This window comes from Filicampus tigris, chromosome 10, assembly GCF_054856515.1.
Source record: "Filicampus tigris isolate MCC_2025a chromosome 10, RoL_Ftig_1.0, whole genome shotgun sequence".
Taxonomy (NCBI): Eukaryota; Metazoa; Chordata; class Actinopteri; order Syngnathiformes; family Syngnathidae; genus Filicampus; species Filicampus tigris.
Window position 1 is genome coordinate 14,150,605 of NC_141226.1, and position 27,697 is coordinate 14,178,301.

General features: G+C 42.5%; 1 protein-coding gene across 2 annotated transcripts; it reads right to left on the reverse strand.

Moving 5' to 3' along the window:
* LOC147140932 (zinc finger E-box-binding homeobox 1-like) lies at positions 1–26,979 on the reverse strand. 2 transcript variants are annotated; one of them, XM_086043281.1, is made up of 8 exons: positions 26,879–26,979; positions 14,231–14,413; positions 11,554–11,769; positions 9,689–9,894; positions 8,298–8,421; positions 5,333–6,996; positions 4,762–4,918; positions 1–4,514 (listed from the first exon to the last, which is right to left on the reverse strand). In XM_086043281.1, the coding sequence occupies exons 1-8, from the start codon at positions 26,934–26,936 to the stop codon at positions 3,832–3,834; spliced, it is 3,291 nt and encodes a 1,096-aa protein (XP_085899407.1). In that variant the 5' UTR covers positions 26,937–26,979; the 3' UTR covers positions 1–3,831. The 2 variants fall into 2 exon arrangements, with proteins under 2 accessions (XP_085899407.1, XP_085899408.1); XM_086043282.1 differs by lacking the exon at positions 26,879–26,979 and adding an exon at positions 25,657–26,864.
* Between the last annotated feature and the right edge of the window lie 718 nt (positions 26,980–27,697).

Genomic DNA, 27,697 nt, shown 5'->3' on the forward strand with positions numbered 1-27,697 from the left:
TCAGGGATGCAGTCACGTTTATTGTGATGGGACAAACATTACAAAAAAGGACAAACGTGATACAACGCGATGGCACGACCAAAACAGACCAAATAAGAAATCAAAAGCAAAAAGGAAAAAAAGGGGGCGTGGGGGGTGTAGGTGGAGCTTTATTTCATGCGTTTTCAATCAGTAGCTTCATAACGACGACGTGTAACACTTTCATTCGGCTTTTCTTCATTTCTTTTAACACTTGAATAGAATACAAGATGAATAGTTTTACTTTTTTTTTTTTCATATTTTTTTCTGTAAAACAAACCCAGAAAAGTCCCAGAACCACTCGGTGGGCTTAGCGTCTTTGATTTGTTGTTTTTCATACTAAAATATATTATCAATTCATCCTACAGTCATGTACACTATCAATAATAATGCAAAATAAATAACCGACATAAGGAAAATACAAAAAAAAAAAAAAAGACATAAATATTTTAAAAAAAAAAAAGGTTGTGTAAAGACTTTGTAATACTGGCTTTCTACAACAAGAACAACAAAAAAATACTGTTTCGGTAAAGTCATAAACAGGGGGAAAAAAACGTGCGAGCGCCACGTTGGCTAATGTTTGCCGCCCAAAGTGCAGGACAGCGCGCCGCCATTTTCAACCTGAACAAGTGCGCAAGTGAGACAAATTTCAATCAAGTGTGATCGGTTTAGGTGTGAAATTAAACTAAAATTTTCACAAACCCGTTAAAAACAAAAACAAAACAAAAAATTTTCACTAAAGAAAATAGTAAAAATTGTGGTGTGTTTTTTTTTTTAAGTTGTAAACTTAACCTGTTATGGCTTCACAATGGACATAAGACCAGAAAAGTCTTGTTTCCATTTAATTAAACATGATAGGAGTTTTTACTGTATTACTAATAACATTTTTTTTTAATTGCTAAAATTGCTGAAGCGTGCAAGTGGGACACTAAAAGTCTAACGTGTAGAATTTAGTCTCAATTTAGTCGTGAACTAATAGATTGCAATAACCTAAGCTCGGGGTGCGAGCATTTTGGAACACGTGCACTACGGTGCCTCAGAGGGACCACATGTCGGAAGCCTACCACCAATTTCTTTAGCAGAGGTAAAAGCAAAATGTCATCACAAACTACTTCTAGTATTCCATCAAGTGACAAAGTAAGTGCAACGCATTTGTTACACGTGCTGTAGTCAACCACATTCGCCAGGTTTGTCTCCTTCGGGTACCTGTAGCAGAATGATGGCAGCCAAACATGGCAGCCTCCTCTGTAATATAATTAGAGATTACTTCACCCACGATTATATATTTTTTTTAAATGTACATATTACTGAAATGAATAGTGGGTTTTCAAAATTAATCAACTTTGAAAAACATTTTACACACTGTCACTTTAAGTGTTAGTCATTATCAAGTCATTTTAGATGTGAGTATAAATAAAGTTCAGTTAAATTGCAATGTTCACAAAATCTTTTTTAAAAATAAAAAAAAAAATAAAAGCTATCCATTTTTTATGTTGATTTAAGTCAATTCGTAAACATGAGCTTGTGATGCTTCAAAGAATTTTTTAACAAATATATAACCTTGAACTTTAACTGCTCTTTGAACGAATGAAAATGATGGGAAAAAAAATTATAAAAATCGTAAATTTTCATCCTAATGGTTTCAAAAATGTTTAAACTGGAGCTGAATCACACATCACAATTAGGAAAAATCAAATCACAAACTGTCGGTGATTTTGTTTTGGTGGCGGCTAATCATGTACACTTGGTTGAGCAAATTGCACCAAAAAAAAAAAAAAAAAAAAAAAACCTCAAAACAAATATATATTAAATAAATGCCCAAATTGTGTAGCAATTTTATAGAAGCAACCTTGAGATTTTTTACTTTACAAATCACAATGAAATCTTAAGTAAATGCTCAAATTGTAAAAATGGTGTTGCTGTTTGTCTAAATTAACTTTAATCTTTACTCCTTTATAAATCACAATGGATAATTTTGATGCAACATTTTGGAATCTACAATAACTGTGAAAATCATTGACATTGTTTAGTGATTTAAAAATTTAACTTGTAAACAATTCTTTCTAAATATATCTGTGAATAAATGCATCTAAAAATGTGTGGATGAAAAAAAATTGTGAGAATCTAAAAAAAAATCATTACTCAATTTTTAAAAAAATAACCGGTACTTATACTTGACCTTACTGAGTTCTAAAAATCAGAATGAAATTTTGAAAAAGTGTTAATAACATGTATCAATTTTTAAATGTGAAAACAAAATTACAATTGTGTGTTATTTTAAACTTACTGCTTTACGCATCACATCAAAATGAGTAAACATTTTTTTTTTTTTTAAAAAAGGAAAATAAAAATTGTTCAAATTGCAATACAAACTTTTCCTTTTAATTCATAAAATCATTAATGTTGCTACTAAAATTGTAAATATCATGGTCTACAAATTTCTTAAAATTTTAAATCTGCTTTTAAATTGTGAAAATCAAAAAACTTTTTTTTTTTCTTGTAGGACTGAAAATTTACTGCTTTAACAATCCGTAAGAAAAATAAATGAATTGTAGGAAAATCCTTCAAAATTAGGTAAATGATTTGATGGGAGTGGCGTGCGGCGGCTGATGTTAGCAGGCGGTCAAACAGATGCAAACGTGACGCCAGACGCTCGTAACAGACGTAAAGAAAGCATGGTACAAAACCATCGAAAGTAACGCGTAGCGTAAAGTAACTGAGGTTTGTTAACACCCTCCACGCGAGTGAGGAGACGAATACACTGTTCAATGGCACTTTAACAGCACGCAGGTCTTGCATAAGGCAGGGGGCGCCGCTCATTTTGCTCGTGGGTGGGTGCGGGGTGAATACTTCTTTTGTTTTTCCTTAAGGCTAACAGTCAAAAATGAAAACAAGCGCCACCTGACGTCAGCTAACGCCGTATAACACTGAAAGGGCGACAGATGGGAAAACCGTAGTGCAGCACTTTTTTGTTCGTAGAACTCGAGGAAAATACTGATGACATCGGAAACGTTGGCAACCCAAAAAACAAACAACAAAAAAATTGAGTTAGTAACACGAAGCAAAGCGTCTATAAACATTTGTAACACTGATATTTGCAAGAGAGAAAAAAAATGTTCAGGCACACCCGGGTGTTTGGACACAGTAGTGGGCCGTAAAAGCAGCCAACCGGCCTCGGGGCCGGAGTTGGAGCCGGATCTGCAGCTGGAGCCAGAACCGAAGCGAGAACCTGAACCGCGGTCGGAGTCAGAGCCGGAATAAAATTGCAAATGGACCCCGTAGAATATGCCCATCCCCCTACTAAAATATGCACTGAAACAAACATTTTGAAGTGCAGTGAGCTCCCACGTATTCGCAGTTCAGTATTTGCGAAACTACCCTCTGTAATTCTCTTTCCGTGCTCAGGCATAATCAATAAAAATGGTGGTGCCAAAGGACTATTTTGAAGTGAATTAAGGGGATTGATTTAGACAAAAGTTGTGTTTTGCCGCCATCTCGTAGCATTTTGCTGCCAAGGAACTATAATGGAGTTGGTGAGTTTTGTCTTTTTTGGTCTATGTTATTAGTTCTGTGACTAAAAGAAAAGTATTAATGACAGATTTCCAGGCTGTCACAGTTTCCATATCATTTCGGTAGGGGTGGAGGGTCCATATCCTATAGCGGGGTCCATTTTCAAAAGGGTCTATATTCCCTACTGAAATGGATCTGGAGCCAGAGCTGGAAACCGGAACCAGAACCGGCGCAGGAGCAGACGCCATAGTCGGAGCTGTGTGGCTCAAAGAGTCCCAAAGGTGGGGCGGCGGGGTGCTTGGCTTATTTGGCATCCGTCACAGCTTGCTCATCGGAGGATTCTTCACTGTCCGACCAGTCCCTGATGATTTTGTACCCGCAGTCCGCCATTTGCTGCAGGTGGACGCCGGCCGCCTCGGCCTTGTCCACCTTGTCCTCGGCGGCAGACTCCTGCGTCTGGTCGTGCTTCAGCTCCACCTCCACCACCTGGCACGCAAACTCATCCACGTCCAGGTTTTTCTCCTTCTCTTCTTCACGCTCCTCTTCTTCTTCTTCTTCTTCTTCTTCTTCTTCTTCTCCTTCCTCCTCATCGTCAACATTTTCTTCTTCGTCGTCGTCGTCAAAGTTGCCCTCGTAGATTTCGCACTCGCCGTCATCCACCTGTACGACCCGGATGTCGTCGACGCACATGGCTTCGTCGTCCTCCTCGCTCTCGCCGACGTCCGAGTCCAGCATGGCATCCGGACTGCCCGCCACGATGGCGGCGGCGTCGCCGTCCGGGCCGGAGCCGGAATCCGAGCCGTCCCGCTTGCAGTAGGAGTAGCGGTGATTCATGTGCTGCGAGTAGGAGCCAGAGTGCGAGAAGCGCTTGCCGCACTTGTTGCACTGGTAGGGTTTCTCGCCCGAGTGGAGGCGCGAGTGCTCGATCAGATGGTGCTTGTGCTTGAAGGCCTTCTTGCACACCGGACACTCATGAGGGCGCCTTCCTGCAAGCATAAAAATACACCAAAAATGTCACACAATGTCTTTTTTGGGGGGTGGGGCTTCTGACCAGAGGTGGAATTAAGTCACATATGCGCGGGTGATTAAGTACATCAAGTCTTACCTTTCATGTTTCAAGCAAAACAAATAGCACACTACCTTGAAAAAGCACATTTTGAGTGTCTTTTTCAGCCAAGCAAGTCCCAAGTCCTAAAATTGCACCTGTGCGGCAGATCATCCAGTACGGCGTACCTGTGTGTTCGTATTTGTGCCTGAGCAAGGAACTCCCCTTCTGGAAGACCTTGTTGCACAGGTCGCAGGCATAGACGCCATTTTCCAGACGCGGCTTCTTCATGACCAACATCTCCTTCTGCTCATCAACCACAGTGTCGGTGCTCGGGTCCGGCGTCTGCGGAGAAAAGTTCAAGTCAGATTAGCGTCAAATACGCATTTGACTTGTACGTGGAGCTTTGTACACAAGTCGCTTGACTTGGTTCCTGTCATACTTCTCAACATGGTTCATCGGCTGACTCTTGGCGTAGTTTATGCCGTGGGGCTTGACGTGGTTCTCTACTTGGTTCTTCAGTTGGTTGTTTTTATACAATACAGTGCTATTTTATCTTTCCTAAAAACACGTAACAAATGTTTTGGAGTGTCTTTAGGCAGGCCGGGAGGGCCGAATGGAAGTTCTCTTCATTTCAAGGGGAAATATGAATTTGATCATTCATGAATTGATTCACTAGCTGAAAGGTGCCACTGTATCAGCGTGCCCCAAGGTTCTGTATTAGAACCACTGCTGTTCATAACTCAGACACATTCATACCTTGTGTCCGTTGAGCACCACCGTCTTGGCTGCGCCTCCGGTCGTGTTGGCGTAGGTATAGGTGAGCTGTGGGATGAGGATGGTCCGCTTGGCCGAGCTCCCCAGGGCACCGAGGCAGCCCACCGTGCCCTGACCTGTGATGGCCACCAGGGTGGGCAGCTGAGAGCTGGGCACAATGCTGACGGTGGTTCTGCGCGTCTGAGGCGTGGCCACGTAGACAGTACGACCGCCCACCTCCTCCTTCCTCAGACAGGCCAGGTTCAGAGGTTGCAGTGTTTTTTTGGCAGGTGGCGCATTCTCTGAGGGTGCGGCGGAACCGGAAGTGGTGACGTGCTTTGGGAGGGACAGGTCCAAGGGTTCTGCCTGGGACTCTTCAGCCTCAGGGTCCTCTGGCTCACTTTTGACGATGACCAAGTCGCTGGCATTTAACGAGGGGGAATTAGACTGCGATCTACATGCAGGTTGCTTGGTGTCCTCTGACTCACAGTTTTGGGATTCAGTCTGTTTGGATGCTGTCCTGTCTTCACAGCTCTTTGTCCCCGAGTTCATCTTGGCAAACCACTTACGCACCACGCCCACGGGGATACTAACCGAGTCTGAGATCTTCTCCAGCTCTGCCTGGGTGGGGTTGGCGTTGGAGGCGAAGTAGGCCTTGAGGAGGGTCAGGAGATCGTCCACGGCTGGCTCCTGTTGCAGTGTCACCCCGGCATCGCTGAGCAAGGCGGCGAAGGATGGGTCCAAGGCGGCTGAGTCCACCGCCTCCCCGTTGGCTGCCTTGTGGTGCTGGAGCAAGTGCAGCGCCTCCAGGTGCTCGGGGCACTCATCGCAGAGAGAACAAGTGCTGGACCCGGAGTCGGGTGGAAGCGCCTCAGCTTCTTCCGTCTTGACGGTCGTCACTTGATCTGTTTTTGTTTCCGTGATAAGCACTGACTCTTCGGGCTCGTCCTTGACCAGGCTGAGGTCCACCTTGGGAGTAGGCGGCTTGTCCGTTTTGGTCGGGATGGGTGCGGCCGGCACAACGCTGTTTTTGACAAAAAGAGGCATGGGTTGGGCAGAAGTGGCGGTAGTGGCGGTGGTGGCAGGCGCAGGTCCGATGCTGTAGTTGATGATGATTTTGGTGGTCCCGTCGTGGTCCACGAAGGCGGGCAGGCTGATGATCTGCTGCTGAGGTTGCTGCACCACGATCCCCGGCTTGCCCTGCACCGCAGTCCCATTGGCGGTCCCAAGGACCTGCCTCAAGACATTCCCATCCAGAGCCACCTTCAGGACATTCTGCAGCTCACTCAGGTTGATGTTGATGGGCGGCACCAGACCCATAGTAGGGAGCACCATAGCGACGCCCTGCGACAGGGCTTGCGGCTGGGGCGCCGCCCCGTTGGCCGTCGGCGCCGCCACCACGGCTGGCTTGCCGGAGTGCTCGGTCACCTCTGATTTGATTTGCGTGACGGGGAGCTGCTCTTGGAGGGGTTTGCTTTCCACGCGGGCAGCCGTGATGGAGACGCGTGGGACGTCGGCGACGGGCGGCGGTGACTTAACGGGCTTGCGGGCCAGGCCGTTGGGGGCGCTGGCCGCACTCACGCACTTTTTGCTGCTGATGTGCGAGCTGTACGAGCCTGAGTGGGAGAATCGCTTCTTGCAGTTGGAGCACTCGTATGGTTTCTCGCCTGGAAAGCACAAAATATATACGGTACTGTTGAAGCAGAACTCCCAGCATAATGGAAGTACAACAGAATGTCGTTAATGTTTTCTACCAACCTGTTCAGAGGAAGAAAGCTGATTAATTTTGATATGCATCCAAGATGCAGAAGGTTAGTATTTGAAAGTCCAAAAATGTGTTGCTCTCATGTGCAGATCATGTCACAACAAGAACCCTATTGATTTTGAGAGTTCTTCAGACAAAAGGTACCTTCAGTCCAAAATTACCAGAGGAAACTGGGGTCAAAAGGTCAACATCAGTGGTGCATGTGACTTCTCAACTAACAAACCTTTCAACCAATCTCAGAACCCAAACTGGTTTATGTTCAAAGAGCTCTCAAGACCAATAGGTCTTCAGTCCCAAAATACAAGCTAAATTCAGTGCTGTGTGTGACTTTTCTGCCTGTCAAAAGTTAAACCAATCTCTCTGAACTTTAACACATTTTTGTTCAGGTGGCAAAACAAGAACAGAGACATTCGGCCCTAAATAGCTGACATAGCTTGAGTCACATTTCAACATTTCAAGTTTTTACCAGTCAACCATATTGTTGCACACCAGAGCATAACATTTGCTTTTGAGACACAGTCAGAAATACTTGAGTAGGTGGAGTCAAATTGGTTCCTTTTCACATTTCTACATGTCAAAATTCTTCAGCAATCGCCAAGCTTCCACCAAATGTTTGCATTCCAAAAACCAAAACCCACAACTCTATAGATTTTGAAAAATTCAGCCCTATATATTGGTGTCTTGATATGAGTTTAATCAATTCCGTGACCTTGCTGGTAACCCTCACATTTCAAATCATTGGTCCCCATTCAAAAGAATGGAAATGATATTGATGTGTTTGCCTTCGCCAAAACAACAAAAAAGCACTCTGTAAAATGTTTTTTTATAAAAACATAGTCATAAATCAAATGTAAATAATTACGTTTTTGCCGCAATTTTGTGTCCTTTCACTGGACATTGTGCTACTCCTTCTGGTGTGCTCGCATTGGCCACCAGAGGGCATTATAACACAAACATACAGATATACAGAAAGACGATATACTGACAAAAACTTTCAATGGGTAAACAAACTGTCTTTAGCCAAGACAATCCCCAAGAACCATGTCAACCCCACAAAAAAATCCTCCATCTTGCAAGAGTATAGTATACTTGATCAAATTTGTTTCTACCAGTCCGTCATCATCAAGCCTTCACAGCCACTTCCTACCATTCGACCAAAGTTTTGCACACCAGAGCAAGAACCCTGTTGATTTTGCCACTCACCGCTGTGTATGCGCAGGTGCTCCTTCAGGTGGTGTTTGTACTTGAAGGCCTTGAAACACTCTGTGCACTTGAATTTGCGAGCGCCTCCTCCACTTCCACCGCCACTGGAAGGCTGCACGTGACGCTGAGGCAGGAAATAAAAGAAAGCCCGTCAAACACCACTGCAACCTAAGTAAAAAGGATTCAGCCAGAATAACCAGTACTACCAGCCCTGCTAATGCTATAGAGAAGCGAGGCAGGTGAGAGCACGTGTCTCCAAGAAGGAAGCGGTCAATCTCCGGCGGACTGGTCCACTGGGATAAATAGATAGGGGTGGTTTCCAGAAAAGAGCCGGCGTGGGTGAACGACGGCGGCGGGGGGTTAAAGTAACCAGTTGAAAAAAATGTTAATTATTAAACAAAAACATGTAAATCATTCTACTTGGACATAAACGTTATGTTAAAAAAAGTTTGCATAAGAAGGTGGAGCAGAGGTGGTTTGCTTGCACCTGCAACCTACATCAGTTAATCATTCATTATCTATCAGTCCGTGTGCTTCCTCTGGTCTGTTTGACTTTTTAACTGTCAATAGTGGAGCTAACCTGACCAAAGGGAAAAAAAAAAGTCTACCTGGCGTGGTCTAATTGGCTATGGTATTCGTAAGACCCAGACAAACAAAATTGTTTTTACTAAGATAATAATGCTCTTTCAACTGGAATCCGTTTTTTTGTAATTCAGCTCTGAAGCCATCATGGGTAGTCCTACAAAAATGCCGTGCCGCAAAACACACACAAGGTCTGCCATTTTGATTTGAAAATGGTCATTTTTGGGTACATCCTTGGCCATTTCCAATTTCTGAAAATGTAGCCCCGAAGCCAGTTTCCCATAGCAGTATGTGATTTGGCAGGCATCTTTATCATGTGAAGATCAACAAAGAAGTCTCAAGAACCTATGCCAAAAAACAAACAGGAAATCTGCAATTTTGCTTTCAAAATGGCCATTTTGGAGGTAATTTTGTCCTTTTCCTTGGGTCCTTCAAAAACAAACATTTGTCCAATTGGAACCAAATTTAAAGCAATTGTACCAGACTGGTGGCGTGATACTAAATTGTGAAAGATTTGAGTTTTTATCACTGTCTGTGAGCACAGGGGAATGGCAAATTTTGATGACTCACCCAAAAACATGAAGCTAAAATATTTTTCTTTTATATTCTACCCCCAAAGCCAGTTTCTTGAGCGGCAGGAATTTGATTGGCATCTCTATCAAGCGTAGACCCACAAAAAAGTCACAACGAGCCACTCCTGAAAAGACATAGAAGTCTACAATTTTGGCTTGAAGCAACAATTTTTGGGGGAATACAGACATTTCCAGGGGTTCTTCAAAGACAAACACATCCTCGTAACAAATCCAGACCTGATATGACTCCTTGTTGCCCCGGTGATGGCTCATGTGCCTCTCGAGTTGCGATCGGTACGTGAATGTGTAGCTGCAGTGCGAGCATCTGTAGTTGTCCTCGCTGGTCTCGTGCCGGTACTTGATGTGCTCCTTCAGCGAAGCGTTGCGCTTGTAGCCCCGTGAGCAGTACGGACACGTGTGCAGTTGAAGCGTGTCCGGCGTTCCTGGTGGCGAAGTGGACGGGGGAGAAAATAAAAACTTCGGGTTTTGTTCATGGAAGACTGATGTTTATGTGACTCTGAATCATCTTTTATGCATTGAAAATGAAATGTTTTAGGTTTGTCAAAATGCTCAAAATGTTCCTCAATGTTTACAAAAATACGTACATCAGGTTTGTTGACGACTACCGGTAAATGTCTTGATGTATAGGAATTGCCGAGAGAATACATATGTTAGTGCATTAGAGTATGAAGACAAAATCCTGTTTGATGTTTGCAAAAATGTGCACATTTGTTTCGTTGAAGACTAAAATCGCCTTTTCTATGAACACAAGAACAATGTGTTAAATAAAGACTGAATTTGTGTTGATGTTTATTCAAACGTGTTTCTTAAAGACTGAAAATTGGCTTCGGTGCTAATGAAAATTGCATGTGTTAGGTTTATTGAAAACTGAATGTTTTTGATGTGCATGCCGTCATGCGTGTTGTTTGAAACGTGTAACAGGTTGATTGCCTAAATCGTAATGTTAAGATTAATTCACCTTCAATGTTTACAAAAATACATCAATTAGGCTAATTAAAGACTAAAGCATCCTCAATTTTTTTGAAAATCCTTAGTGACTCAAAATTGTCTTTGATGTTTACAAAACATACGTTAGGTTAAGTGACAAATAATTCCAAGCTTGGTCATAGTTGTCTCTAATGTTTCCAACAAACACAGATCTTGATCGCCTTTGATGCTAACAAATTAGGTTCACCTGAGACAACAATATCTCTTCAAAGCCACGTATACAATTGATGTCTTATAAAAACATACAGTGACTGTAAATCATCTTGGATGTTCATAAAAATGCTTACAACACAAAATGACCTTTGATGCATGTTAGCGTGATTAAAGACAAAATCACCTTCAATCGTTGCCAAACACGTATGTAGGTTCTGTTCAGTTCCATCTGAACTTCTGCTGGCTCTTTTTTTGAATGTCTGCTAGACTACTAAATTGAAAGTCAGAAGGAAGTGTTAAGAGTTTTGCTTGAGTCACCGTCATCCTGATCGTTTAGTTTGAGGTGGTAATCTCAGCTGTTTTAGATCAGTCTACTCTGTCCAAAATGATTCCTTGTTCTCATACTGTTTTAGCCACATCTACGCAGGAGCGCGGCATAACCTCTAAACAATGTTTTGGAATGTCCTCTGTGACTCCACAGTCCTCACTGGATTCAATTGGTCCAAACTCAAGTCTAAACTAAGTGTGTCGAAGATTAGGAAGATGCGGAGCCAGCGAACAGAAGGTCACAGAGAAAACAGTCCAGCCCAAGTCACTCTGTGATTATGTGTGCCAAAGAGACCCGAATCTAACAGTTGGCTGAAGATGGTGTTTATGAAAACAAGTACGCTGATTCAAAATCAATTTTGAGTCTCATAAAAAAGCGATGTTAGGTTTGTTATAGACCAAATCGCCGTTTGAGCTTTACAAGCAAGGTACATCAACTTCATTGAAGAATAGTAATATGAAAACACACATGTGTCGTACCTAAATTACGTTTGATGGTTCCGAAAACCCGTTAGTTAGGGTCATTGAAGACGAAATTGTCTGTGATGTTTACAAAAATAACTTCCTCGAAAGCATGAGCGCGCAGTACACGTCATACTATTTGCTTGTGTTACCATTTTCGTCGGCGCCCCCCGTCTCCGTGGGACTTCTCTGCTCATCGTCGGGGGCTTGCGGGGAGAGGATGGCCGTGTCGCCTTTCTGAAGGATCTCTTCCTCCTCCTCTTCCTCCTCCTCCTCCACTTCTTTCTTCACTTCAACCTGCGCCTCCACCTCTCCTCCTCCTCTTCCATCTTCATCTTCTTCTCCGGAGGCACAGTCCTCCTCTTTCACTGGAAACACAAACAAACAGGCTTCGAATCATTCCATGTTGACAAGAGCTTGTGCTGTTGTTCTACAGAGCCACCGCTAGAGGGCCCCACAAACCAGATTTAGCGTTTTAAACAGGGGTGAAGCTTTTAAATTTGGGTTACTTTCAAGGCCAGTGTTGGGGTTTCAAGTCCCTTTCCTTCTTTTCTTGCAGTATTCTTTCTTTTTCTTCCTTTACCTTTCCTTGCGAATTCCTTACTTTCATCAATTTTTCATCCTTTCATGCTTCCTATTTTTCCTTCTTCCTTTCATACTGTTGTTGTTGTAATACTTTCATACAACCTTGTCTTTTTCCTACCTTTGCCCTTCCTTCCTCCCATCCATCCAACCAACCAACCAACCAACCATCATTTATCCATCATCCATCCTTCCTCCCTCTCTTCTTTTCTTCCATCTTTCCTTCATACCTTTATTTCCTTCAATACATCCCTATTCCTTCCTGTCTTTCTTTTCTTCCTTTCACCCCCTCTTCCTTCCTTGCATCAACAGGTTAATTTGAAAAGCAAATACCTACATTTTTCCCACATTAGCAATGCTCAGCGTTTTAGTCACAGTTGCATGGACTCCAGGTTTTAGCCAGTTTAGCACGCTAGGCTAGGCTAAGCTAAGCAAAATTACTAAACTAAATTAAGCCTCTCCTGGACTTGTTTACAAGCATCATGGCATCCTGAGTCAAGGCATTGTTATATTAATCTGGATTTTCCCACTCGCGTATGATGGCTGACATAATCCTGCCACCTGTTGGTCCAGACGTGCGTCGGATCGCGTCACCGGTGGCATGTGTTTTACCAACTGGAAGTGTGTGTATGTGCGTGTGAACTTTTTTTTTCCCTGTCAGGAGGTTTCCTGCATCGCCATGGAGACAGAGTATTATAACGGAGGCTCGTTGAGTGCCAAATGCCTCGCCTCTTCCTTCAAAACTCAGTCAGGGACAGGTGAAGCCACTCGTGTGTGGGTGGGGGGTGTGCGTGCGTGTGTGCGTGCGCGCGTCTGCTTTTGGCCACATGATCAGGACTTCCCATGACCTCATCATTCCAATTTTTCCACATCTGCTCCCCTTTCGTCTTCACCTCCACCTTCGCTTCATTTGTTCTTTTCTTTCTTTCAAGTTCTCTTCTCTTTTTCTTTCCATTCTCATAGTTTGGTCCAAACTTCGCATTTTCTTCACTTTTAACTTTCACTAAGTGTCCCAATACTTTTAACCCTCGTTTTTCCTTCCTTCGATCCTCCCTCCTTACCTTTCATACACTCTTGCTTCTTTTCTTCCTTCCATTCTTGCTCCTTTACTTACTTACTCCCCCTTACTTCCGCCTTCACCACCTCCTTACTTCCACTCTTCTTTCCTTCCTTCCCACCATTCAGTCATTCTTCCAGCCTTCCCTCTTTCCTTCCAGCGTTTCTTCTATACGGCTCTCAGGGCCGCTGCCTCAGCGCCCTGAGGTGTGTGTGTGTGTATGTGTGTGCGTGTGGGAGCAGGTACGTGGGGATTGGCAGCAGCTGTGATCCATTCCTCCCAATTAAGGCAGCGCCTACTTAAGCGGTTCTGGGATACAGATCACTTGCCAGGTCGTCTTCACTCCAAGTCAAGTTTGTACCCCTTAGCCCCCTTCTTGTCGTGTTCAAGAAATTGCTGTACTCACGGAGTCTTCGTTTCGTCTAGGTCACCCTACTCCGCGCTTCGACCCTCTCCGCTCGCCTGCCTCCCAGTCTGCCTGCATCGCGGTTGCCAGCCCCCTCACGAGCCCTCACCCCCAAGAGCTCTTTCATAAACTTTTGCCCACTACACCTGCCTTTCTCCATTTCTGCGCCTGGGTCCTCTCCCCCAACACGCCTCGTGACAACGGCCTTCTTTTGAGTCTTCCTTTCTTCCTCCCACCCTCACTTCCTTCCTTCCTATCTTCTTTTCCATCTTCCTTCCTTCCTCCCTCACTTCATTCCTACCTTCCTCTCCTCATTCCCCCCTTCCTATATTTCTCTCTCACTTCATTCCTTCCTTCTTCTACTCATTCCTTCCTTCCTCTCTCACTTCCTCCCTACCCCCCTTTCCCCATTCCTTCCCTTCCTCCCTTTCTTCCCAGCCGCCATCATTTCTTCTTCCCATCCTTTTTGACTTCCTCCCTCATTTCCTTCCTTCCGCCCGATCCTTCCATGCTTACTTTCACACAACCTTGTTTCCGTCATTCTTTTCTTGCATCCCTCATCATTCCTTCCTTCCGTCTGTCCTTCCTTCTATCCATTTTTCTGCACATTTAAATTTCCTATAAGTGTCCCAACACACTTTTGTTAAAATAACCCTTTTGTTGACATTTTCTTTCACGTTTTGACGCGTGTCACGTCTTGTAGGTGTCCAAGTACTTTAGTCCACACTTTCTTCGCTTCTCACATGTTGTGGGTGTCCAATACGCGAGTCCCACGTGTTCTTACCTCCATTCGAGGCTCCGTCGTGTGCTAATACTGCGTTGTTGGAGTCTTTGGCATGGCGGCGGTCCCTCCTCGCCACAGAGAAGCCGTCGGTGTCCGGCGGGCTTTCATCCTCCACGATGTGTAGCTTGTCGTCATCGTCCGAATCAGAGCTGCTGGCCTCCAAGCCGCCGTTCAAGTTTGTCACTGCGAGGGGACGGGAGACCACAGAAAAAGAAAATTACAATGTTAGTACACATAACAAGATGCAAAGTCACGTTGACACGTCATCACAATTATTACACTCACTGCTCCACCCATTTGCATGTAATTACGTACAAAATAATTTCTCAGTATGCACCCATGCAATTAAGGACGTCATAATTTATATAAGCATGTGTCTATTTAATTATGTAATTGGTTATGTAAGCATGTGGCTATGGAACTATGTTATGTAATACAGACATTTAGACACATTAAGACATTTTTGAAATCATTTTTGAAAATTTGTGAAAAAAATATGTTTGGGTTGATTTTCTCTTTAAATGCTGTTTGTGTTGATGGATGTAATTAGGTATGAGCATGTGTATATCTAATTAGGAAATTATGTAAATGTGTCTATGTAAGTATAGAATACATTATGTCATTGTTAAAATGTGTCCATGTAATGATATTTGAAATAGTGTACAGTTAAGTATGTAATGAAATGAAGTATGGAGTCAAGTATGCAACTATTAAAGTATAAAATTAGGTAATAGTAGTATGTAAATGTGTCGATGTAAGTATGTAATTGAGTATGTAATCATGTAAGCATTTGTCTATACTGCATATTAAATTATGTACATAATTATACATGTGTGTGTGTGTGTTTGTTTTTTAAAAAAATGATACATAGATATACTTTATATTTAATAATGAGTCATCACTTATTGCAGCAGCATCTTATTGTGAAGGGCCTGCCAGCACAGAACAGTTCTCACTCTCGTGAACGCGTGGACACCACACCAAGGCTGGTGACCAAAAACAAGAAGTCAGGAGCAAAACAAATGCCGAGTAGATACAGTAAAGTAGCGCACAAACACAACAAAGAAGGAGGAAGTCCATGAGCGGTTGCCACAGGTGAGCAAAATTGACATGAAGCGCATCTACAGACCACAACTAATGTGTGTGTGTGTGTGTGTTGCATGTTGACCCAGTGCAGCTGTGCAGCATGGGAAACCTGCCAAACCCCCAACAGACAACTACCCCAGTGTGTGTGCGTGCGTGTGCGCGCGTGCATTTGTATACATGTGTGTGCGCGTGTGTGTCTTTCTGTCTGCAACTAGATGTGACCAGACTTCAACACAGTGAGCAGCTGAAGGCCCTCTTAAAGGAACAGTCATACATTTTTTTTTCCTTTTACGTTATAACTAATGAGAAGGTCACATGCATAAAGGCCACTCATATAATGTGAAATAAAATAGTAACATTATTTACATATTATATTACAACTAGGTTGGATACAATGCTACGTGCAATACACATCACTACAAAGGACACATTATAATGTGATGTACGGTGTATATAAGGGAAATGTAGAGTAATCTAAGTACTGCTGTATCCTTAGTAGTACTACAGCCTATGTAGTACTATGCAGTATTCCAAATAGGAATGTGCACTATAAAGTTCTCTATCCTATGTAGTACTGGATCTGTATTGCATGTAGTACTAGTTGGGATACACACTACTGCATATGAAATGTATCCTTTGTATAAACTAAGTAATACTGTACTATATGTCTTATGTAATACTGTATAGGGCTTCACAATATATCGAAAATTATTGTTAGCACGATAATAGCCTATTCAATATGCATATCGCAAAGACATGCAATAATTTTCTTATGGAATTGTATGCTTTTATCTCAATTTGACGAGTCAAACATGAATGCGCATCGCCACCCAATAGTTTGTCATTTTCTAGGGGAATTACAATGAATTGCTAATAACACATTGAGCTTGCTTATTCCTCCACATGAAAACAAATGTACTTCTTTCATTAGATAATCAAAATGTCATTTGTCAGGTATGTTAAATATCGCAATAATATCGTTATCGCTATAGTCAACATCCATATCGCATATTTTTGAAATATCGTGCAGCCCTAGTACTGTATCCTATGTAGAACTACAATCCTCTGTCATAATGTATTGTAAGTAGAAGTTTAACCTCGCAGTCCTCTATCCTATGTCGGACTTTATTACCTTATGTACAAGTGTAGTACTACTAAGTACACACACTACTCAGGATGCAGTACTACAGAGGAACTATAGGCCTACATCAACATACGCAGCATCATAAGGCGCGACAGGAAGTGACATATGAGGAAGTGAGGTTAAAATTGGTCACTTCCTGTTTGTGTCCCTCTGTCACTTCCTGCTTCCCACTTAAGTGACGCCCTCACGTTGAGATGTCTCAAACACAATGTCACGATTACAGTGGACCAATTTAACACACGCGCACACATCAAGTGTTCTGAGGCACAACATACATGTTGGGGGGAACAGGATGTCCCTCATCAGATATGACATCGACACTTAAGCCTTAGCATTGGCGCTAACACTTTCTGTAGAATTTTCAGTGCACTGGAGGTCAAGTGTGTTGTAACCATTGATTCCAGTCACCTGCTCATTTTAGAGGCTCACACTTGAACAAAGCGAAAGCGTGCGTGTGCGTGTGTGTGCACTCACGCTTCCTCAGCAGAGCGTTACGGCCTTTCCTAGGCCCAGCAGGATGTGTTCTTATTCTAAAAATACTCACTAATTATTGTGGTCATACAACATTGCATTTAGCATAATACATACTAAGGAACATATGTGCACCATTTAGGGGAGGTGTGGGGAGCGTTGGGTAACAGATGGGTGAAGACTCAGGAGAAATGGGTGACAGATGAAGTGAAATGGGTGAGCAAGCAAGAAAGAAAGAAAGAAAGAAAGAAAGAGAGACAGATAGACAAGAACATCTGAACTTGATTTGGGTTTAATCAGAGTCACTTCAATTGATGGCAGGTCTGTGCAGGGCTCTCTCTCCCATTTAACATAACATAAAGCGAATGGTTCGTTCTGAATAAGTGGGTGTGCGCACTTATGCAAATACCCCTCTCAAAATGATTTAATTTTTTTTTTTCCAATTGAGGTGTACAGGTCAAAGATAAGAATAGTGGCGGGAAAAGTTTTGAAATGAATGATCTTGGTCTCAAAAAAGGGCTTTTTGAATAGGTGTGTGTAGACTTTTAAAATTCACTTCAGTTCAACAAAATCTCACCGTGCTCATTCCAACATTTACACTAAAGCCACTTTCAAACATTGTTTCTACTTTGGCACCACCGAACAAGAAGCACGCTTGTGTGACATGCTAACAAGCAGTTAGCGCAATTAGCATGTAGCGCATTACCATCACCGCCATCAATCAGTGCCCCAAGAGTGGCCTCCATTAGCGCTCCTCCGGGACTCGCCAGTCTCAAAGGTGCCGCGACTGGACGCTGACAGCTTCATCAACATGGACCCCCGGGATGCACACACGCACACAAACACACACACACACACCTGTATTTCAATTAGGTAGCTTCCATGCTACCCCAGCAGCTATAGGAATCATTTTTGAAATGCTAATAATCAAGTTGCACATTAACAATGTCAGTACATGAAATTTTGTACATTAAATTAAATTTTTAAAAATATGACTTATTCTGTTATTCATTCTGACCAGCGTTTATTTATTTATTTTATTTGTTTGTTGTTCATGTGTCTTTTAGGAGCATTGAATCTGGCTAATGCCTTGTGATACGTACTCCTCGCAAATGTGTGGTCAATTTGAAAGTTGATAAATGATACAATAAATAAATACATTCATGAATAATTAAATGTCTAAAGCTATATATTGTGGCCCTTTGTTTTACAATTTTGCATAGCAAATTAATATAATAAAATACAAATATCATTCATTTTTTGATAAACCTAAACCTGCAGGAAGACAACAGGTTGAGTTCATTTATATTATTAAAATGTTACAAAATGTATATATAATAATAATGTACAATAGAAAATATGTAAATAATGATAAGATTGAATTACAATTAAAAATGTCCTACATTTTAAAAATGTTTTTTCTTCTGCTGTGCTTGAAAAATAAGAGCAAAAAAAATGACATTTACAGTATGTAAATTAAATAGAACATATAACAAGGGGTTTTAAAATGAGTGCATTAATTGCAATCGATTAATTACAGTCACAATTAAAGCATTAATTAGGTTTCCAATTTGCATAATAATTTTTAATCTCTAACTTTACTGTTTCTGTATGATGATGAGATCCATTTTGATGCATGCGGCTTGTGCTTGAGTTGTTGGGATGTAAAAAAAAGAATGATCAATGTCACACCCTGAAGTGGACACTGATTGTCATTGTGTTTAGCATAACCTGATAGGCTTGCATTGTAGGTGAGAGGGCAAGTTCAGGAGCAGAGAGAAGACGCATGTGAGAGTCGTTGGTAAGTTGAATGGTACATTTTAAAAAACGCCCTGACGGCACTATTGATAAAGGAAGAGTGATATGCTTTCTGTGTAAGAAGGACTTTGTTTACCAAAGAAGCAGTTCAAGCCTACTACATAAATGCAAAGTAACCAGCCATGATTGAAGCCACAGCTAATGATAGCAGCAAAGACGCTAATGTAGCGATCCACTGCAAAGCTCTAGCGATCCACTGCAAAACCGCACTTTGGTGATCCAAAATACAAACTCTGCCTAGCAACAAGTTACCCTAAATCTGGGCTCATGAAGTGCGCAATTTGGTTTTCTTTTACTCTGTACAAATTTAAAAAAAAAAAAAAAAAGCTAAATAATTAGTATTATTATAATTCTGTACTATCAATTTATTTTGAAGAAAAAATGTTGCCAATATTCTGTTTTTGTTAATTTTTTCTTAGGCTTGAGAAATTGCAAAAATTGCCTAGTGACAAGTGGTCCTTGAAAACATGACAAGGGAGAGCGCAATTTTCTGTTGTTTTCAGCTTATACAATTGTGAAACATTAAATAATAGTACTCATTGTTAAAGAAATACATATTAATAAATTTAGTGTGGTAAATGTATTTTAAAAAATTATTATTTCTGTTGTTTTTTGTAAGATTGAGGCCTGGCAAGCTCCGTCTTGCAACATGTGGTCCTTGTAAACCCATTGATATCTACAATAAGTTCACTGAAATAATAAAGTCATTTATTCGCCATATTTTAGGATGAGCTTAAGTAGTACTGTTATGTAAGCAAGTCTACCTACAGTAAGTGCTCGGTGCGATGTGCTTCACTCCATTTTTTTTTTCAACCCGCCCCCCCTTTAGTACAACCAGCTGCTTCTTTTGAGCCTCTCAGGCCGAGCCAAAGAAAGAAAGAAAAAGTAGGACGGCGAGATATGCAAATTCAACATCGCCACAAGAGAGACACAGGACTTTCCCACCGCCCACCCTGTAGGGGGGGAGGAGGATTTGTCTTATACACACACAAACCCCTTGAATTGCTGTCTTTTCTGGGCAACACACACAAGCCATCATAGATTTCCTTCATAGATATATATATATGAAATAATAATATGATTCATCTGTTGCATAATTACAGAACTGTAAAGAAGGATTTGGATCGACTATAATCTGGTGTTCTTAAAAAGTTGTCATTAAAAGTGAAGAAAAGCTTAAAAAAAAATCACATGGCTTACCTATAGTAGAATATACTGCACTGTATAGCTCCAAAAAAGCCACAGTGAGTAACAGTAGTTAGATGCAAAAAACAACAGCAAATTTGTTGTTGGTTTTTTTTTTTTTGGTTCCTGCTGTTTGCTCTCGTCTCTGTCCACCCCTAATATTAACTACGAGGATTTCAGCAGGTTTTGTTATGGTACGGCTGCCACTGAAACTGCTTCCCTTTGTATTCTATTGATGATGTGAGTGCTGTCAAAGGCAGCAGGTTGACTTCTGAAAGGGTTCAGGCAATCTGATTATGCTGGTCCACAGCTAATTTGAATCAGAGATGGCTTTATGTGTCGCAAAATATGACGCTGATTTAAAAAATGTCCTTACATTTTTTCTAGTAGGTCAGGTTTTTTACCTTTAAAAGCGTGCGCGATATGGATACGTTGTAATTTACAGCTATGACATTCCAGAAAAAAATCCACTTGTTTCTTAACCTAACCCTCCATCCATTCATTATTCTATTACTATTATTAAGGATGTTCAATACCACTTTTTCCCGACCTATACTAGTACAAGTACTCAACTCTTGAGTGCTCACCAATACAATACAATAATACAAATTTATACAGCGCATTTCATAACAGCTAGAGCTGTAACAAAGCACTTTACAAACAATACAATAAATAAAAGAACAATAAAAGGCTGTGATACACATATTAATAAATATAGATAATATGAACTATAAATAAAAATATAAATAAAGCCAATAAATAAACACTATATACAATTGACAGTGGAAAAGAGCCGAAAATTTCAGGTCTGATCAAAAGCCAGAGAAAAGAAATGTGTTTCAACCGGGTTTTAAAAATGGACAGAGAGGGGGCTTGCCTAACAACCAATGGGAGGTCATTCCAGAGGGAAGGACCAGCGACAGAAAAGGCTACCGATACCAAGTAAACCGAGAATACTAGCACTTTTGATACATAACATTTCTATGATACTAATGACAGATCATTTTCAAGAAATGCCTTTCGTTTAGTTCTGACAAAAGGCAGAACAGTCAATCAGCAATAGAGAATTTAGGTCCAAAATAAAACACAAAGTATTTACTCAGAATTTAGAATTCATTTGTAATAAGTTGACAAAAAAAAAAGCCAAAAAAACTGCCAGCTCCCTGAGTTTTGGTCTTTGTTCAAAATAAACTAAAGCGCAAAATAATACCGTTTCAACTGTTAACTGTTACGCATGACACAATAAAGTTGGCAACTGGATAAAACACACAATTAAGTAAAAGCTCTAAGTAGCCTGTACTGCATTCAGCAGTAAAAATACACCTTATTAAGGCACTGAATAATAATATATAGTAATAACAATAACTATAATAACCTTGACTATCAGCTGTTGCTATTGTTTGATTTCATAGCTTTTTTTGTTTGCTTTTTTTTCTCCTTTCTGTTCGTCCCCTCTGAAACCACATTTACCTATTGTTTTTTAAAAGAAAAATGACCACAAGTATTTTTTTGTTAAAGTCATCACAAAGCATGTCGATGACATCTCAGCATTTTAGCATGTGATGATGTAATGTGATTACTTAAGCGTTCACATTGTGCCGACTTGCACATGTGCTCCAAAGGGCTAACACAAAGCGTTTGGGAACGGTTGGGAGGATTGGTGGGGGTGGTGGGCAACGGGTGGGACCTCTGACCCCTTAAAAGGGGCTGAGGGGGTTCTAGGGCTCCCAAGCAAACACTTCATAGTCCAGATGCTAAGGCCATGCCCCTACCACCAACACCACCCTACCCCGCCCTTGGGAGGACACAGAAACACCACGCTAACATGCTAACACATTAGCTTAATGCTCACACTCGTGGTTTCATCTTTTGTCTCGCACTTCCTCTTCTATACCAGATAAGACTCGTAGGAGCGCGTGCAGTCATATGACACTAATGCTAAATTAAGTCTGACCTAGTCATACAATACATTAGAATGCAATAGAATGGAATCGAATTTGGTACAATACCGTACGATAACCCTTTATTAACAATTTTAGTTTCCACTACAATGACTGCTCTCCAATTATTCTCAATTTCACAACCATTTAGAAAGAAAGAAAGACAGAAAGAAAGAAAGCAAGAAAGAAAAAAAAATATATATCCACACTTTGCCTTGATAAAAATCTGTAGAACTCTTTCCATTTGTTACAACATTATTCTGATAATATTTTGACTTTTTCTAGTAAAGTTTTGACTTATTCCTCACAATATTACAGCATACTCATAACATTCCAACTTCAGCACTATTCTGACACATATATATATATATATATATATATATATATATATATATATATATATATATATATATCCTTACCTTAATCACAAAAGAGTCTAAAATGCTCAAAAGCCCAATGTTGACAAATATTAAGGTCACTTTAGTGCTACTTTGCGATGCGATACGACGCATGCACACAATTCAAATTCAACAGTATACACAGGCACACTGTTATGTAATAACAAGTCAGAAGCCGATGAAGTACTGACACGGTTTGCAACTCTGGCTCATTATGTGATATGTCAATACAAAAACAGTGTTGTCTTGCAAAATCGGTAAGGAAAGAGGCAGTTTCCCCACTTTAACACACACACATGCACTCACACACATGCAGCAGCATCAGTGGTCTGGGGCGCACCTCCCCCCCTACAAACCATAAAAGGCAAAAAAGGGGAGGAGGAATTGATGCTAACTTGCTAAAGACGTCCTGTTGTGCTTTGTCATTCCATTTGTTACACACGCACGCACACGCGCACAAAAGGAGAAAGCAACATGGTAGCATCACATGGCAGCAACCAACAGCCAATAGCAGCCTGGTGACCTTCGACCCCTCCCCCCCGACACACACAGACGTGCTTATTTGTGTAAACACAGTATCATGCATGATGTGAACCTACGCGGAGATGCACAAGACAGTGAAACGTGAACCACAATCAAGCTGATGTAAGGAGCAGGAGGACGGCTGCCGATTAGCCGAAAAAGAAGTCACATGACTCCAAAGCAGGAAGTACAGCACAACACGCAGGCAGAACACTATTCATGTTACCGGATCTGGGCATCGTCTAACCGTCACGAAGTTCCCGTCCACATATTGAGCTGACCCATGTGGTTTCACTTAATGTACATGTCACATGCATGCGCCGCACAAGTAGAAATAAAGAAAAATACAAATAAAAACAACAGACACAGCTGTTGATGATCGGTGAAAAAAACAAAAAAATATGGTGCACGTCATTGCGTCAACACTGTTTTATTTTTTATTTATTTGGCTGCGTGTCAAGTGTGCGGCACCTGCGTGTGACGTGGTACCGGTTAAGTCCATTCTCGACGCCGTTTGGCTAACTCAGGCCGACTGGGACCACGTGGGTCGGCTAAATACACAGACAGGAACTTCGTGACGGTTAGGCGATGCATGTTATTATGAGTCGCTGGTCAGCTGTAGCCTATCCCAGCTAACTGGGCGACAGGTAGGGTACACCCTGGACTGGATGCTAGCCAAATCTAGAGAACAAATACACAAACAATAGACTGGACGCCAGTCAGGGCACACAGAGACAAACAAGCATTCACATATTTAGATGATTTCGAGTTGCCAATGAAACTAACATGCTCGTGTTTTGTTTTTTTGAACGTGGGAGGACTCGAGCACGGAAATAACACTTGAACATGATGCCTCAAAAGTAACCCAAATTGTTTGAAATAGCTAATCCAGTGCTAGGTCTAAAACGGACTGAGGCAATGGTGTTTTTTTTATTCTTTTAATAGGTTTTACACAATCAGGATTTTGGAGCCGATCGCCGAGTTTGAAAGGAACGATAACCGATCACCGATCCGATCAGCAGATGGATCAATCCATTTAAAAAACATTTATTTAATGTACAGTCGAGCTCCGCTATTCACGGTAGATTGGGACGGTAAATTGGGACCGACCCCTGCCTGTCTAGAAATTACACTATTGATTTTTGACTTCGTTAAATGCAACCAGTGGAACAAGCGTGCTTGATAACCAAATAATTTACAGTCGTTAAAATTCTATTTGAAGTTATGTTGTTTGGACGTGTCACAATTGCTAACCTGTCAGCGGTTTTAGCGAGGCATCCAGCCACCAAAAACATTTTCTCGAAATGTTGCATTCAATTTTCTTTAGCTTCAGTATACAAAACTCAAAAATGCCAACCAGCTTCAGCCCGTCTAAATCCAATCTTCATTCAACCCAATTTTATGAAAATGCTACGTGAGAAAATTCAAAATTCATTTCTAAATTAACATTATTATATTACAACATCATTCGTGACATTTTTCATTTTTTCACAATAATCTAATGATTTTAGACTCATACCGTTTTGCAAACTGGGCATTTTACTACAAAATGAGCATCATTCGTCATCCGTCAGCAGCGAGGGTAGTACCCTTCCGTCGTCCATCATTTGCCTTTTTTCCCGGGGGTAAAAAAATACTACCCATCCATAGGCCGGTTCGCCTCTAATTTTAAACGAGCTTCCATTTGCGATTCCGACTACATTTTCACTGCAACTTTCCATGGAGACTTTAGAATGCTGAAATATCTCTTTTGAAGCTTGATTGCGGCGGAATCCAAATTCCGCGTCCGTCAGGGCGATGTAATTGAGTTGCTGTAGCCCGGAATTATCTACAGTTAGCAAGCAGCAACGTCTGCCTTGCCAACCTCAATCCACACATCCTCGCTACATCCTCGGCCATCCGCACTCACTCAGCTTCAAATTTCTTTTTTTTTTTTTAATCGTAATTTTATTTTGTGACATGTTTTATTTTTATTTTTTTATATACTGTCATGTTGTATTTACTTATTAGTAATTTTACTGTTTCCGCCCAAAAGCATTTTCCCAGATCATTTCATTCATTCTTGTTACACTATCACTTTTAGTAGCATTTGAACCTTGAATTATGTCATATTTTATCATTTTATGGGAAATATTTTTTCAATATATTTTCTAACACAATTATGTCATATTTTTATGCCTTTTACTGCTACTTTGCATTAATACGACACAGCCAACAATGAATTACTATTCGCTATATTTAACACGCAAATAACTGTCAGTCATGCCAACGCGAACGTCACCCTCGTCTGTGACGTCATGTGCTACACGTAGTTTCCACTATGATCTACAAACCAGGTCATCATCATCCTCATCATCACCATCAAATGGCCTCGCCTCGTGCATAAAGTTAAAAAGGAGAATGGAGCCCAACACCTGCGGCCATGACAGCACCTTGACACCGCCCCCAACCACCCACCACCCCCCGTCCTCCTAGGACCGTGAACGCACCACACGCGTCACAAACACCGCCCCAAAAAAAGGCACCTTGGCGGAGGTTTTGTATCACCTGTGCGGCACGACGGAGGCTCAAGGGGGGTGGGTGGTGGGGAGGGGTAAAGAGGCACCAGACCCCACCCCAACTAGTCTCCCTCCACTGCAGTGACGGCCGCCATTGAGCCGATAAAAGTGCGAATGAACCGCACAGCACAATGGACGCCGAAGCAGAACGCGTGGAGTAATATTTTTTGCTCAAACCTATCGCGCAACAAGAAAGGGGCAAGGAAACAAAATCACGCACAAGTGGGTCACGATGACATAACTCCCGCGAGATTATAAAAGCAAGAAAGAAAAAGAATAAGAGGGGAGAAAAAAGCATCGCTACCTGCGCAGGTTGTCATTTGCAGCCCCTTGTGTGTGTGTGTGTGTGTGTCTGCGGTCGAGATCCTCGCGACACACACGCCACGAGATCCGCTTCCGGTCGAGCTTCTGCAGGTATTCTTTTAATTCTTCTGATTTCTAAGCCATCGCCGAGTCGCCTTCAGGTAAACATGAGGAGGAGGAGGATGAGGAGGATGGTGATGATGATGGCTCCTGAACGGACGCACCGTCGTGACGTCATCCCGACAGGAGGGGGGGCGAAAGGTGTTCTCCACAGCCTCCCATCCACGCGCGAATAACGGTCCCTATTATTAGCAGGCTAAAGTCAACACAGCACACAAAGTACGACACTGTGTTTTTCGGCTTAAAACCCACGCCGAATTTACAGGTGCGTAGAATAGTGACAATGTGGTGCATGTGGTCCACTTTATGTGGCGTGATCACGCACTTCCAGCCGGGTTTGCATAGAATTAGCGCATTAGTTAAGCGAGTCCGGTGTGAGCGATGACGCCGAAGATGAAAGTATTTTTTTTTTTCCTTATCCCCTTTTTTGCATAATCGCTTCCACGTTTACCTTAAACGAGGCAACATTTGGTGCAGCAGCAGGGAGGAGGAGCAGGAGAAAGAAGAGGAGGTGGAGGAGGAGGAAGGGGGGAGGAAGTGGCCACGAAATAATAAACATCCCATCTCTCTGCCATCACCAAAGCTCGTGCGAAAACATCGCACTTAAGCCACGACCCCCAGAACCAGGCTCCGACCATCAAAGCGACACCAACCGAGCTGTCGCGACCCTGACGGTACACTCACACGGCCCGGTTCGGCGGCCCTCCCGAGCCCCGCCGAGCCTCGCCCCGGCCCCGGCCCGAGCTTTCATCCGCAGGCTTTTAACAAAGTGCACGCGAGCGAGGGCCACGTTGTTGTGGAGAAAAAAAAGTAAACTACAAAAGTACAGAAAGTGGTTGAAATAATTCAGAGAAGTTACAAAACAACCACGACCCTGACTGTAACGAATAACGGTCCGGAGAGAATACCGCTAGGCGGAGGGAGAGACGCCATCCAGGTATAACGGTACACCAAAAAAAAAAAAAAAAAAAAAAACACCGCCCCCCATTAAAGTCCACTAAAGTCGACCGCAACAAGTCTGGAAGGGAGAGTAGTGGGAGTCCGGTCCAGGTCCCGGTCCGCACGGCGGCGGTGGCCCGGCCCGGGCGCAGTTTAACACTCACCGCTGCTCCGTTTCGGGTTGGCCTGTTTTCTACGCTTACACCTGGGGCCATCCGCCATGATCGCTTCGCTGCGAGTCTGAAGCACACAGCCACTCACGAGCACCCCCCCCCCCCCCCCTCGCACACACGCGCACACATACACACACACACACACTATACCTCCACCCCCACCTCTTTGCCCCCCCCCTTCCTCACCCACCCATGTCTGCTTTACGACGTCACCTTCCCCCCCCTCCTTTCCGAACACCTGGTTTGCGACGCTACCGCCTGCTTTACGACGTCACCTCTCCCCGACCGCTTCCTTTGGGACCAGAAAACACCTGCTTTGCGACTCTGATTCCCGGTTTACGACTAACACCTTCTCGGTCGTTACGATAGATCCCTTCCCCACTCTCTTCACCTCTTGAGGAGAACACCTGTTTTACAACGTGGTCTACTACTTTAGGGCAACATCTTTGCGTTTGTTGCAATAGAACCTATCCTGCTTTGCTCGCGCTGAACACCTGTTTGCGTCGCTGCCTGCCGCTTTACGGCAAACACCTTCTCATTCGTTACCATGGATTCCCCACCCACCTGCTTTGCGACGCTGCTGCTTGCTTTACGACGTCACCTTCCCCACCCTCCTTTCGCTGAAAACACCCCAAGCCTAACTTGTAATGATGTAAAAATCACACCTGAAAACATAAACACTTACAAACATGACCTATTTGTATCATACACTGACGTGTTTTAACCTTTAATGAACCATTACTGTGTCTCCCCAACGAGAACACCTGGTTTACGACGCTGTATTCTACTTTACGGTCAACACCTTCTGGT

Excerpts from the sequence above, each read along its gene's own strand:
- LOC147140932 (XM_086043281.1), bottom strand. The coding sequence starts at position 26,936 with ATGGCGGATGGCCCCAGGTGTAAGCGTAGAAAACAGGCCAACCCGAAA. Across the intron at positions 11,770-14,230 it reads CGACGGAGCCTCGAATGGAG|TGAAAGAGGAGGACTGTGCC; the intron begins GTAAGAACACGT and ends TTGTGTTTCCAG. Across the intron at positions 4,919-5,332 it reads TGGTGCTCAACGGACACAAG|ACGCCGGACCCGAGCACCGA; the intron begins GTATGAATGTGT and ends TTTTCTCCGCAG.